At 44.3% G+C, this 13942-nt stretch overlaps 1 protein-coding gene across 4 annotated transcripts in view; it reads left to right on the top strand.

The window, feature by feature from the left end:
• Window positions 1-1787: 1787 nt before the first annotated feature.
• Window positions 1788-13942, top strand: part of dock8 (dedicator of cytokinesis 8) — a 65817-nt gene continuing 53662 nt past the window's right edge. For 2 of the 4 annotated variants that reach the window (XM_086174040.1, XM_086174039.1), the window contains exon 1: window positions 1791-2145. In XM_086174040.1, coding sequence (XP_086030166.1) covers window positions 2093-2145 — 53 coding nt within the window. In that variant the 5' untranslated portion in view covers window positions 1791-2092. Of the gene's footprint in view, window positions 2146-11150; window positions 13883-13942 lie in introns of those variants that run through there. The other 2 variants (XM_086174042.1, XM_086174041.1) reach the window with 2 other exon arrangements.

Genomic DNA, 13942 nt, shown 5'->3' with positions numbered 1-13942 from the left:
CTCTCACACCAACTGACTTCCTGTCCTCTTTCACTCCATCCATAAATCTCCTCTTCAGTCTTCCCGTAAAACAGTAAAAATTGCGAAACCGGTTTAAATAAATGTATTTCTCCAACAGGGGGCCTTTCTGTGTGGAGTATCTACATTCTCCATAAATGTGCGTGGATTTCCTCTGGGTCCTCCAGTTTCCTCCCACATTTAACTGAAGACCTTAAAAAAGAAATGTGAGTGAGTGAGTGAGTGAATGGCTGTACGTCTCTATATGTGTGGTAAAATTCGCAGCCGGTTCGAATGACAATTCGACCATGAGCGCAGGACAAGTGGTGTAGATAATGAGTGAATGAATGTTTTTAAGTTCATTGCTTGGGGCATTGCTGCACATTTAAAGTCAGTCATATTCATATTGCTCAGCGCTAATTTCCCTGCAGTGAGGAGGTTATTGGTTGTTTGTTGTTGGTGAAGCAGTTTCTAAACTAAAAAGCAGGGGAAAATTTTGGAGTATTTAAAAGGGGGTGGCAAAAGTTCACTTGTTGGCATAAATTTATAGCTGCTCTATATTTGAGATTGTAAGTAAAAGGTAGTGGCTCTACTGTGAAGGTTCTCAGACATCCCGGTCATCCGTATAGTTTTTTTTCTTTATCTTTGCAACTTGATAAAATAAAGAAGAAAAGAGAATGACGCATTTTCAAGCAAATGGAAAGCTTTTACATTGTTTTACGTCGTAAAACTTAAAGTTCCACAGAAATGCAATGGTTTTCACTCAAAGTGTTGCACAATCACTCTGATAAGTTATGGCTTTCTCAACAATCAAAGTGATCTTTACACTGCTAGCCTGCAGGCTCCAAAGTTCACCCGCAAGTTACACCATATTGCATTATCCCATAAAATAAACGTTTAAGTTGCTGTCTTACCAATAACAAGTTTCACGCCCCTCACCATGCAATCACATACACACAATCACACACACTCACATTAAAATATGAGATTCCTTATACTGAATATTGAGGTGGAATCCAAGAACGAATCGTTCAGAACTTCAGAGTCATTTACTGACTCATAAATCATGATTCTTCATCGCTATTTACTCATTCGCAAATTTGACCCCGTTTCTAGATAGCTTGCTCACAGCGAATAAGGGAGTAGACAACATTTCACGTCTGTATAACTGCTGTTCTAAGTGCATTTGTGCAGCAGTTATTTCACGTTAATCACTGCATTAGTCCTTTGAAAGGAGCAACAACTCTGGTTTCTTGTTCCAACCCATGGGGCCTTGAATTCCCTGTGGTAAAATATGAATAAAGAATCACAATAGCGCCCCCCCCCCCCCCCCCCAAATCCCAACATAAATGACTTCCATTAGAACTCAGTGAAAGATTCACTCAATTGTTCGGACTCGCCATTACAAAACGAACGACTCACTCGGTCAGTCAACAAACGAATCACTCAGCCGCTTACGACTCATTCGGGAAGTCATTAACCGACTCACTCAGTCGCGGGGTGATTCACTCGAACCGACTCAGTGATTCGAAAAACCATGATTCTCCTCGTTGAGCGACTCACGTAAACCCGAGTCGGTAAACAGAATCGACCGATTCTCCACGCCGCGGTTTACTTTCACTTTCACGATTTGTGACGTCACAAATATCCCAGCCGGAAGTCGGGGATTTTTACAAAACAGCCAAGAAGCGGGAGCCCTTTAATATCCAGTAGCTTTTCAACTTTATTATTATTATTATTATTATTATTTTTATTTTTATTTATTTTATCCGGACATGGTGATTAGTTGAATTTTTTTTTCTTTTTTTTTTTTTTTTTTTTTCATATTTCAAATATTTCACTGTTTTCCCTCTGCAGCCACCGGGACGGCGAGTGGCAGCAGACGCTTGTCAAACTCTCCGCTTCTCCTCCTCCCTCTTCCTCCTCCTCCCTCCCTCCCTCTCCTCATGATCAAATGCGGAAGTTTACACCCCGTTAAGTAAAGCTGCTGCTGCCGCCGCAAGATGCGAGCAGCCCGTCCTGGCGGTGGAGCTCCGGCGGAGAGCGGAGGCGGCGAGCAGCGCAGCGGGACGCCGGCAGGACTTCACCCGCACTGATGGCCTCCTTAGCCGGGGCGGAGCGGCGGGCCTTCGCCTTGAAAATAAACCGGTAAATGTTTCTGTTTTTTCTAAAGTTTTTTTTATTTTTATTCATGTGTCAGTTTGAGTAATAACTCGGGAGAGAGAAGGGGGGGGGGGCGGTGCAGGCAGCCACATGTCCGTGAACGCAACAGCAGGTTACTTCACTTCCCATCTCCTTTTCTGCAGAACACACACACACACACACACACACATATAATACACACTGGTTTTTTTTTGTTTTTTTTTTGCGAGGTAACTGAGAACTAAGCCTCTCTCTTATGGCATAAAACACCCTGCATGAGGAGATAAACATTATGGGAAGTCGCACATCAAGTTTGTTTTCTGATTCAAACTTTCCTGCGTGGAGTGTGACATGGCCCACGGAGCCGTTGTGAATGAGTGGTGATGCGGTCATAGTTCCTGCTTTGTCACACGCCAGGTGTGGAGGAAGTCCGTGAACGGAACGTGGAAGTCTATTGTGAAGCTGTAGCAGAACTTCAACAAGTACAAGAGCACTTCTTCCGATTTTGCAGGACAAGTGAAGCATCTGCACGCCACTGGTGTTTGGGATCCACTCACAATGTGGAGGCAGATGGTGACACACACACATAACAAACACCACAAATCACCATGTTGACATCTGAGGTGCGTTTGGTGTGGGTGTTTCTATGTGGAGAGTCTCCCGTGTTCTCTCACGTGTCTGCGTGGGGTTCCTCCCGGTTCTCCGTGACCCTCCCACAGTCCAAAACACATGCGGGAGCTTCATCGAAAACCCTGAATTATCCAGATGTGTGAACGGCTGCATGTCTGGATGACTTCGATGACCATTATATAACTCATGAATGAATGAATGGATGAAAAATCGCAGAGTAATGAAGCAAAAAGTGACGCTGATCTGCAGAAATTCAGATGTTGCATTTGTATCTTCAAATACATCATCTACTTATTACTAAGTTATGTATCCCAGGCCTCTCCAACGTACGCGTTTTTCTCTTCGTCCAGCTCAGGATCGAAGAGGAGTCGGCGTCCGCAAGCGACCTTGTTTTAATCCCCTTTTGCCCCATCTTTGCCGCACTCTGGGCTTTTAAATGTCTTTCTCTTGAACAGATGCCCGAGCCTGCAACCTGGTGGGAAAATGGAAAAGTAAACATTCCAGGTTTGCACGTCCAGCAATGTGCATTTGTGAATGGGCGATTCGATGGAATACGTATCTATTCATAGATGTGATTGTTTCATTGCCGGGGCAAAAGCTTTCTATTGTTTTTTTTTTTTTTTTTTTTTTTAACATGTAGTGTCGATTCAATGATGCTGGGATGGCGGCGGGGGCGGGGGGTTTTACATGCTGTTTTTTTTTTTTTTTTTTTTTTTTTTAGCAGCCTGGAAGAATCCTGGATAGGTGCTTTGCTGTGCAGTGCTGAGCTCAGCTGCTGAGGGATGTGAGGGATTTCGGGGGGAGGGGGGGGCGCAGCCTGAATACGACAAGAAAGTAGCGCCGCCGCTGCACAGAAGATGCTGCGCCGTGCTCGAAACGCGCACGTGACGGCACATTTACCCCGATCGGTCGTGATCAAAGTTTTGTGACTCGAGCCTCGGACTTTTCTCCAGCATTTAGCAAATATGTTTAACAGCGGCTTTGTTTCCGTAGCTCCCTAAGCGTGTTACTTAACAGTGTTGATTTATACAATTACTCAAACACCGACTGGATTACGCAAGATCTCAAAAAGGCCTCGGTGACGATAAACAAAGCTACAGCCCCGAGGAAGGTGAAGCTGCAACGTCAGGACATGTCAGGGGGTTTCATAGGTCAGAATGAGCGGCAGCTTCGGCCGGCTCGCCCTAAACAAGCTATACGTTCTCGTACGTTTCCTGTTTCGGTCTCTATTAGGAGGGAGTCATTGTGAAGGATATCCTGCATATTAGGCACATCATGTTGCTGTGGTTTCACTTCTTTTTTTTTTTTTTTTTTTTTTTTTTTAGCTGTGAGCCATCCTCAAATAAGGAACTGTTTTTTTTTTCCAAATGCACCGACGAAACGAGATGTCTTGATTGCAAAATTGCACAAAGCGCAGCCATGCAGGTTTTTCGATTTGGATGAATAAATGGAAATCTCAACTGCCAGCATACGCTAGCAGGTGTTGAGACAGCTGCGGATGTGGGGCCTCTGTCTTAAGTGGCTCGGGGATCCGTATCGAGTTTCATCCGCTGGTCGGCCGGTGACATCTGTCACAAAAAGGACTCGCTGCTTTTTTTTTTTTTTTTTTTTAAAACCCGATTGTGCAGATCAAGAAGGAGGATTTCAAGTAGAGCCTAGGAGAGTGTGGAAAAGAGGTGAAGAAACAGGTGGTTCAAGCAGGTTGAAGAAACGTGTCAGGGGTACGAAGAGATAGAAGACTATCAGCTAGAATGAAAGAAAAGATGGAGGAGACAGTGGTGAGAGCAGCCATGCTGAATGCTTTACAAAAAGTTACAATGATGAAAAGACAGGAGGCAGAGATAGAGGGCGCACAGATGAAGATGTTGAGGATCTCTTTGGGAGTAACCAGGATGGATAGGATCAGGGATGAGTCCTTCAGAGATGTTTTGGAGAGAAGGTCAGAGAAGCCAGACTGAGATGGTTGGGTCATGTGAATATATTGGTAGACGGATGCTGGAATTAGAGGTCTCGAGCAGGGGTGTCAAACTCAAATACACAGTGGCCCAAAATACAAAACTGGGACAAAGTCGCGGGCCAACATTGATATTTATTGAAAAAAAAAATCCTCCTCCAGATATAACAATGAACCATTTCATATGGACCCAAACAAGTTTTGCTTAAAAACAAAATATGGAACAAGCATAGCTTAATACTATACAATATATAACATAATATTGCACATATGCAAAATCCTGTTTTCTTCCTAAATAGCAGGGTGCCAGTATTAGCATAAGGTCGCTATGACTACTCTACACAGAGGAGAGGGCGTTTATGGGTCCTGTTGGGATTTTCATGCCAAAACACCAGCAGAAAATTCTGGGATTTGTAGAATTAGCGGTACATGCACTGTAGAAAATACCAGCGGGCCACCTTTAATGGTCTTTTGGTATGGCTTTGGCCAGAGTTAGACACCTATGGTCCAGAGGAAGACCAATGAGAAGGTTGATGGACGTAAGAGGATATGAAGTTAGTTGGTGTGAGAGAGGAGGATCCAGAGAACAGGGTTGGATGTAGAAGGTGGATTGGTTGTGGCGACCCCTGGAGGGAAAAGCCCAAAAACGAAAAGAAAAACCCCTCTGCATCCGGTGTGCGGACGTTCAAGGAAGCCACCCTGAGCTTGTTCATAAACACTTTCCACGGGTGTTTGACATTTAATAAACCAATCAGCTGATCGATTCCAAGGGACATCAATCATGAACGCTCGTCCTTGAACGTTCCTGGTTCGATCCCCGGTTCCTCGTCGAAATGTTGTTGACATGGGACTCTTAGCTTCTCCCTTGCCGCTATTCCTTAGAAGAAGAAAAAAGTAAAATGATAAAATCCCGGAAGATTTCTTCTGGTCGGCTGGTGTTGGTAGGAGCGGCCCCCCCTGACATACCAAGCGGCTGCCGTGTTTGCGCGCGCCTGCTTCCGACAGGAAGCGGAGCTGCGATGTCGCTGATAGCGCCGAGACCCATTATGTCTGGCGGCTTATGATAATATGATACGCTCAGTGGGGACATCCCTGCGCTTTCCTCCCGCCGTGCACGCCGCACTTCTCCATTTTCTTCCTCTTTGGCTCAGATTACAGAGAGGGAGGCATCCATGCGTCAGTAACCCCCCGGAGGGAAAAAGCTCTCGCTATCGTTTCCATCCAAAGCGCGGTGGGTCTCCCACCTCTGATTCGATAACGCAGAAGACGGACGTGATTATGCGCGTGGAATTCCCGCATCATACGGAGTAAGCGCACGTATAGATCGGTATAGATCGGGTTGTCGTGGAGGTCATTAATTAGAATCTAGCCGCGAGATAGAGCCGGGCCCGATCCCAAGGAATGCCCGGGCAATGATTATAGAAATGCTGACAGAAACGCAGCGTACAGTATGCGCACACAGCAAGTGCGGGCCTGCCGGCGGCGGCGTGACGCGACAAAACAGCCGATTCCTTTCCTCGGGAGAGGGAGGGTTGAAAAGCCTTCGCTCCGGATCCACTGCTGAGTAAACGGAACTTGGGAAAGGGTCATGTGACCCCCGGTAAATGTTGAAGGAAACGTGGAAGATTGTTGAAATGTCAGCGGATCGGCCGACTTAACGCCAGAGGGAGATTAGCTTTAGCACAACTGCAGCTAACTAAGCAAAGCAGCGTTTGGGGAAGAAAAGAAAAAAAACCTGTTCACATTAAAAGAAGATTCATTCATTCATTCATTCATTCATTCATTATCATAGAACAAAAAAAGTTCACCCTCATTCACACGTCATACAGAGCAGCGATCCCCAATCTTTTTTTGTGTAAACAATCAGTTTTATGCATGAAAAATGTTTCCACGGACCAGTTAAAGGCACAGGGCTTCAATGGGGTTGTGTGTGTGTGTATGTGTGTGTGTGTGTATGTGTGTGAATGACAGGGGGAATTTGCACTTCACGCATGCTTGGTTTCGTGATTCTTGCTTCTTCTTACAGATTGAAAATATACGTTTTAACTGTTCATAAGCTGAATGAGAGGGTGAGTGGTTGTTTGTCTCTATATCAGCGGTCCCCAACCTTTTTTTGTACCACGGATACATTTTATCCATGAAAATGTTTCCACGGATCGGTTCAAATATTAAAAACGTTTGTCAGTTCACCATATTTAATCATAATACAACAATTACACTTTATATTTGGCTATTGCGATATTAAGCGCGGCAGTAAGGCGAAGGTGGAAACTGATGTTTTTCAAAATAAGATCTGGAAGGTCAACTGAAAAAAATATAATTTGTACCAAGAAAAGGAACAAAAAACATTCAAACACTCACGTCTGTGGAGGTTCTCAGTCAATCCAGTTCATGGTGAAATCTTGTCGAAATCTTTTCGTCTTTGCAAGTGGACTTGATTTTTTTAGATTTTTTATATTCATATCTTTTCTATTAGGCAACTGAGGCGGCTGGAAGGTGAAAGCAGAAATGGTTGTTTTTCAAAATAAGATCTAATGAAAAAAAAGGATAATTTGTACCAAGAAAGACATTCTTTGCGGACCGGTACCAAATGTTCCACGGATCGGTACAAGTTCAGGAACCCTGATATAACGTTTTTAATATTTGAACTGGTCCGCGGAAACATTTTCATGCATAAAACGGATCCGTGGTACAAAAAAAATGTTGTTCACCCTCTCATTCAGCCTACCAACAGTTAAAATCTCGTGAAATTTGCCGATTTTCAATCCGTAAGGAGTCAGAGTCATCAGCCAAGCATGCGTGGCGTGCAAATTCACCCTTACATTCACACCCCAAATAGACACACAAGCATTCACCCTCTCATTTGCACGACTTAAAATCACGCAACCCCTCATTCACGCGTCATCTGGAGGCGAACAACCATTCATTTTTTCATTCGTACATCTGTAATTGACCTCCTCCTGCAGGGTAACCCACATGGAGGAAGGGAAAACATGGAGGCTCCAGACAAAGAGGCTCGCGGTCGGAATAAAAACCTCCTGCAAACCGTATTGCTGTCGGATCAGGGACGGGTTTGAAGATTCACAAATGCATTAAATAACTGGTTCACGAGTTCAAACTCAGAGCTTCCGCGACATTAATTATTTCAGCCGGATTAATTATTAAAAATTTTTTTTTTTTTTTTGGTTGTGAGATCTCTCAAATAAGACGCACAGTTTCATAGTTGACATGAGATAAATGGCAATATTATCGCCTCCAGCCTGTAGGGGAACTTATCAATAACCAAATATATTGACCCCAAAAATTATCAGTATCTGTTTAAATACAGCAAGCCGTTAGCTAATTCTGCACATTCACTGCCATCTCGGCATCAAAAGCCTTGTTCAAGAAGTTGTCAATGAAAAGAACAAAGAAGCGATTGATTTATGAGTTGATTAATCAGTGATTAATCCGTGATTAATCCGTGATTAATCAGTATCCAGGCTTGATGTACTTGATATACATTCAAGTGTGTGTCCTTTGTCATCATCAACCATGATGTCAGTCATTTTCCTGGCTCTGTATCGAATCCCCGCCCGTCGCTGTTTGCTTATTATCCCTGTCAGCGTTGATTATATATGGTTTCATAATAATCATTGTCGTCGGGCTGCGGTTTTTCTTTCGCAATTAGAGCCGCGGCGATTAGTCTTTCGTCTCATTAGTGGGTCGACGGCGCCGCCATTAACGACACTTCTGGGTGAGTTTGGAGTCATTAGGTGATTTAATAGACAATTTATGAGATCGAATCGCTGAGACGAGATTGATGATTGATAATGTGAACGTGTAGTTGCAGCCGTTATATAAGTCTTGAGTTGGGGTTTGGGTGGGTGGGAAAAGGGTACATCCCAAAGGAAAGGAGGCGCGTGTTTTCATCATTGTTGCAATTGATTTTCCCGGGCGTGGCAGGATCTCATGGCCTTCCAGCACGTGACACACTCACATGGCTCCATGTGCACTTCAGCTGAAGCTGTGTAGGAGATAACAGAAAGCATACATGTATATGTATATGTTTATATACATATATATGTATTTATGTATTCATATCTGTGTATATCAATGGCTGAAATGCAAAACTGAAAAAAAAACAACACTTTTTTCAGGAAATAAAAAAAACGTTTCATTTGATTATAATATGGTCTTTGTTAAAGATATTCAAGAATATTCTATTTTCACAGACTATATTTCTATTTTATAATTTAAAAATACATAGCATTTATTTTTACCGCTGACAATGCAGAGAGGGTTTTTTTTTTCCTAATTTTTTCTCCCTCTTTGTGCACATCGGAGTTTTGTCATGTGACATTTATGTCAAAAGAAAGGGCGGGATACTCTTGCAGATAGACTGAAAATGTGGAGCCGTCCCATTTCTCACCATTCAATGCAAAAATCCAAAATTGAAACATTTTCAGATAGGTTTTGCATTCCAGCCATCAATATGTGTATATGTATACATGCACATGTATGTGTGTGTATATATATGTTTTATGCACATATATATGTATATATGTGTGTATACATGTAAATATATGAGTGTATATTTATGTATGTATAGATATATATGAATGTATATGTATTTATACATATATATGTAAGAGCTTTCAGACGCATTTGGTCTTCAGTCTGGCTCAGCTCTTGTCGTGGCCTCCAAAAAAATATTTTATGATGCAATGTGGACGAACCCCTCGACACGACCAAGACGATGTTGCAAGCGTTATGTAATTCTTGATGTCATGCCAGCGCACAAAGGCTGTTCCTCGTAGGAAAACAGAGAAACTGAATCGGCCCTGACCGATTCTCGCGACTGGAAATAAAACGATGTCCCTGCAAATGCTCTCGGCGCACGTCGATCAGATTTCAGACCGCAGATTTTTTGTTTTCGGACGAGGTCAAGGTGGGATAGTCCGCAGCCGGGTCGGATACTTCAAAACAGCAACGGCTTCGATGCCGTGCTCGGCCGCTCAGCGCTCTACACTTTTGTGCTCGAGAAGACGCCTGCTGGCTCTGTGCACGTTTTATTTTCGGACATCGTCATCAAAAAGAAAGTGGTTTTGAAGAAAGTCCTTTTTGGGGAATACCACAATGGTCATTTTTTTTTTTCCTCAGAGATCTCAGACCTGAGGACTTGTGCCTGAGAAACCTCAGAAGCCACTCCGAAGACCAAAGCAGTGGAATTCAATAGCAGTGGGTTATTCAGTCACGTGGCCCAACTCATTTTGCTTTTCCTGGACTTGACATCATCGCCGCTCCGTGTCTGTCCTATCAGGTGCCGGCAGATGGACGTGTCCTCCCTAGTTCTGTCCCAGTCTGACTGGTTTCATTTGAAAGTAATCTTCAAGACATCGGTTTTTGCGAGACTTATTACAAGATCAGCTGCCGTGAGGGTCCCTTCTCGCCAAAAACGCAGAAATCCAGAGCTCGCCTTCCCGACAAGAACGCCTTTGGTTTTGCGAAACAAAGGATGCCAAGTCACAGGGCCATTGAAGAGAATGACAGATGCTTTCTGTTGTGACAAGCTGTTTATCTACTAGTGGTAAAATAATGCCTGCTTTGCGCTGCTGCTAAAGGCTGATTGCTGTTTTCTTTGGCAAGTCTTTTTATAGAAATGCGCTTTGTATCCTGGCAAACACCCATGTGTGCATGCATGTGAGAATCTCCATGTGCTAATTGTGTTCGCCCTTGTATGGCCATACAGCTTTAGCTTCACGGCTACTCGTTGCGATAACAGCTACCCAGAGCAAGGCGCGTTTCTTGAAGGGGTCAAATACCTGCATGATTTTACATGGTTTAAAAATTAGCTTGAATGTTAACTCGTTGGACCCAAAGGTAAACAAAATGCATCCAGGTGGTCACACCTGAGCCGACACGGTCAAACTTACAGCCCCCGCTGGGCACGGCACCACATTTCATGACTTCCTAGACAGGACTGACCTGGATTTGCTGATTTGCCGTGCACTTCTTTCGCTCCGTCCGCAAACTCCACATTTGTAACATGGACTTCATTGGCTATTTGCCGGTATGCTTCCCACCATTGAGAGGCAGTTACCTGGATAGGAAACAATTCCACGGAGATGCAAAAATTTTTATGTGTCGATGGAACTGCATTGGTGGGCCGTCAGGGCCTGCAAAGCCCTCTCTGCTGGCCTAAAAAATATCTGAACAACAGACTGATTCTAATTATTCTTTGTCCGTGAATACTTATTGAATAATTGCGAATGGTCTGTCCGCTTCCTTTCATAGCTTTTTCCCTTGGCTGTCCTGCTTCCAGACATGTATGTTCATACCAAAGCATTTAACCAATCACATTTCAGCCATTATTTGTTGCCAGGCAGGGTCAAAGTCAAAGAATCAGATTCACGGGCGCTTTCGCAAAAAATTAGGATCAGTCAAACTGTTGCTTCAACCAATCAGATTTTGAGTTGCGACACCAAGGCCTTCTAGAAGGCTGCGGTAATGTCAACGTGTCACACGCCCTTTGATTGGCTAGTCAGAGAGCGTGCTAGCAAGAGCTAGCAGGCCGCATCTGTAGCGAGCTTTGATATAATAGCTTATTTGTCAACCCATGACGACTGAAGGAAGAGAAGAAATGGATGTAGTTCCAGATTTATTGTCAAGACCATTTTCAAGATGGACTTCTCAAGAAAAGCTGGACATGGCTGAGAAAGGTCGGGTAGTGCCAAAGCTAGCTGGCCTGTTGCAGCGAGGAAAAGCGTTTGTCTGTCACTTTCAGTCCGCTAACCGCATAATAAGATGGATTTTATAGCAGTTATTGAGGGGTGGATTGATAAATGTTGCACTATTGAAGGCCTAGGTGTGAAAAGCACGGTCCGCCGCTGTGGACCTGCGATGCTAATCTGGCGATCTAATGGATTATGAATGACCAATGACCGGACTGGGTTTGGACAAAAGCGGAAATAGAAGTCTCACTGTGATCTGTCCATTAGCCGTTAGACCCAGCACCACGTGGAAAAAAGCTTGAAAAAGTACAGGCGCTGGATCATTAGCCCCAACTGGGTTTACAACCGAGTATCACAGAGATAAACAAAGTTAAAAGAAAAGATCGAAATTGTTCGGTTTTAACTTTTCCGTGACTTTCACCAGTGAGAATAGCATTCCAACACCGCCGCTGTTAGTTAACAGTAAACACTGATTATACCGATATGAACCGCTCACACATACTTGTGTGTTGCAGATCACCGTGGAAACAGCTGTGCACGTGTCACAATTAGTTCGCAATGTAATATTCCTAGTCTGAGTTTACAACGGAGACGTGGAAATGCGGCCCGACGGGCTGTCGCTCGGATAAATCTAAACCGCCATTCGGCTGCATTTGCAACTTCTTGGCATGTGGTGGGACTGACTCAACATGTTGTCAGGGTGGGAGGGGACACCACGCGGACTGTAACTCTTACATTCCTCCGCTCTTATGCTCTGTAAATCAACTATAACGACAGAAACGCACCGGAGGACAAGCGCCCTCCGATCCTCGGACAGCATCTTCGGAAATACTGATTCGTCATCTGGCGCATCGGGAAAATAACGCTGTTCTCGAGTCCTGTTTGTTTTAAATGCTTCCATTCCTGTCGGTCTTTCACCATTTAGAAAAGACTTTCTGACAAAAAAAGAAAGTCAAGCTGACGTCCTTTTTTTTTTCTTTTTGGCCTCAAGCGACGATTGACTACTTTCGATCAGATTATCTGTTTCACATGATAATTTTTTGAATTTTTAATAGCACAATAACAACCGTGCTTGATGTTCTAACAACCGTAAGACGGCTGCGGAGAGTTTTCTGCCTCCCCCCCCCCCAGGCAGGAGAAGCAAAACCACAATCAGTCAGTTTACAACTGTGCTACCTCTTTGCTAATGTCATGTTGCTGCAAACTGACAGTTCTCCTCCTGTTTTAAGTGACCTACATTCATCAGATGACTCTTACGCTCGGCCCGAATCGCCCGCGATCACAATGTCACACTGATTTGCAGGGGAAAAAAAAAGGACCGCACGAAAAAAAGAGCAAACGTAAAAAAAAAAAAAAAAAAAAAAAAAACTCCGAAAGATGCATCCAGATAACGAATCACGGGGGTGTGAGGGCTCGTTTATGCTCACGTCGCGTCCGTTTCAAACGCGGTCAAACATCCCACGTTCTTGGATTGCGCGCTAAACGTCCACTAGGGGGCGACGGCGAGTTCACGTCAGAGTACCGATTCAGACAATAACAAACATGGCGGCAGCGGTGGAGCTGGTCATACTATACGTTCCTAACCGACGTCCTTTTCCACCTCTGATGGTAAACTTTGACTTCTGCAATGGAAGGAGGCTCCGTCTTCAGCCCTTTAGACTCCTGTGTTGGGTTCGGCGACCAGCTGCCCGTCTGAAGCTGAAAGCGGGATTTCAGAAATCGCTATTTCTTACGGAATTTCAGGAGTAAATGGGCCTCCAGCCCCCCCCCCCCCCCCCCCCTTTTTGTTGTTTATCCGGGGAACGCCACGGCAAATTTGAAGGCTTAACATATTAATGAGAGTCGGACATTTTTAAATCCTGTCTGTACGGGAACTTTTCAAGGAACGGCATTCACGTTACACACCTTTTTAGGCTCATACCTCTTTGACCTTTGACCTGTCGAACAGCGCAACAGAGCAGCGGCTCGGGATTCCTAAGCATGGATATACTTAAATATGAAGCTACGGCTCGAAGCGAACACGCAGACGCACGCTCGAGCCTCTGAGCCCGGAAAATAAAGCAGGAATTATGCGTTTTTTGCCACGGCGGGGTTACAATGACTTCTAATTCATTACGATGAAACGCGGCATTTGCATAGCAACGCCGCCACATGAGATGTACGCAACAAAGTGGGACACTGTTCTCGTCACACACACACACACACACACAGACACAGACACACACACCGTCAACGCGGTATGTTTGAATACTCCACTTTTCATATGTCGTGTTGATTTCCTGCTCCGGGGTGACCCTCAAATCAGGACAGCATATTATTTATTCCGCTGCTTGTATGGCTGCCAGCGCCACAAAGCCTTTACACAGGCAGCAGAGTTGCGCCTCTGTACAGGGCGAACAATGCTTTGAATGGAATCACCACGGATGACCAATTCAAACTAATGCAGGTGGGAACAATGGTGGAATCGCTGCGGCATTTCTCGTTAATATACGTTATTTTCACGTTT

The sequence above is a fragment of the Fistularia commersonii genome, chromosome 26 (genome assembly GCF_037954325.1).
Source record: "Fistularia commersonii isolate RoL2024-O1a breed Wild chromosome 26, RoL_Fcom_v1.0, whole genome shotgun sequence".
In the NCBI taxonomy this organism is placed as follows: domain Eukaryota; kingdom Metazoa; phylum Chordata; class Actinopteri; order Syngnathiformes; family Fistulariidae; genus Fistularia; species Fistularia commersonii.
Note: the sequence above shows the minus strand (reverse complement) of the source record. Positions and strands in the feature narration are given on the sequence as shown.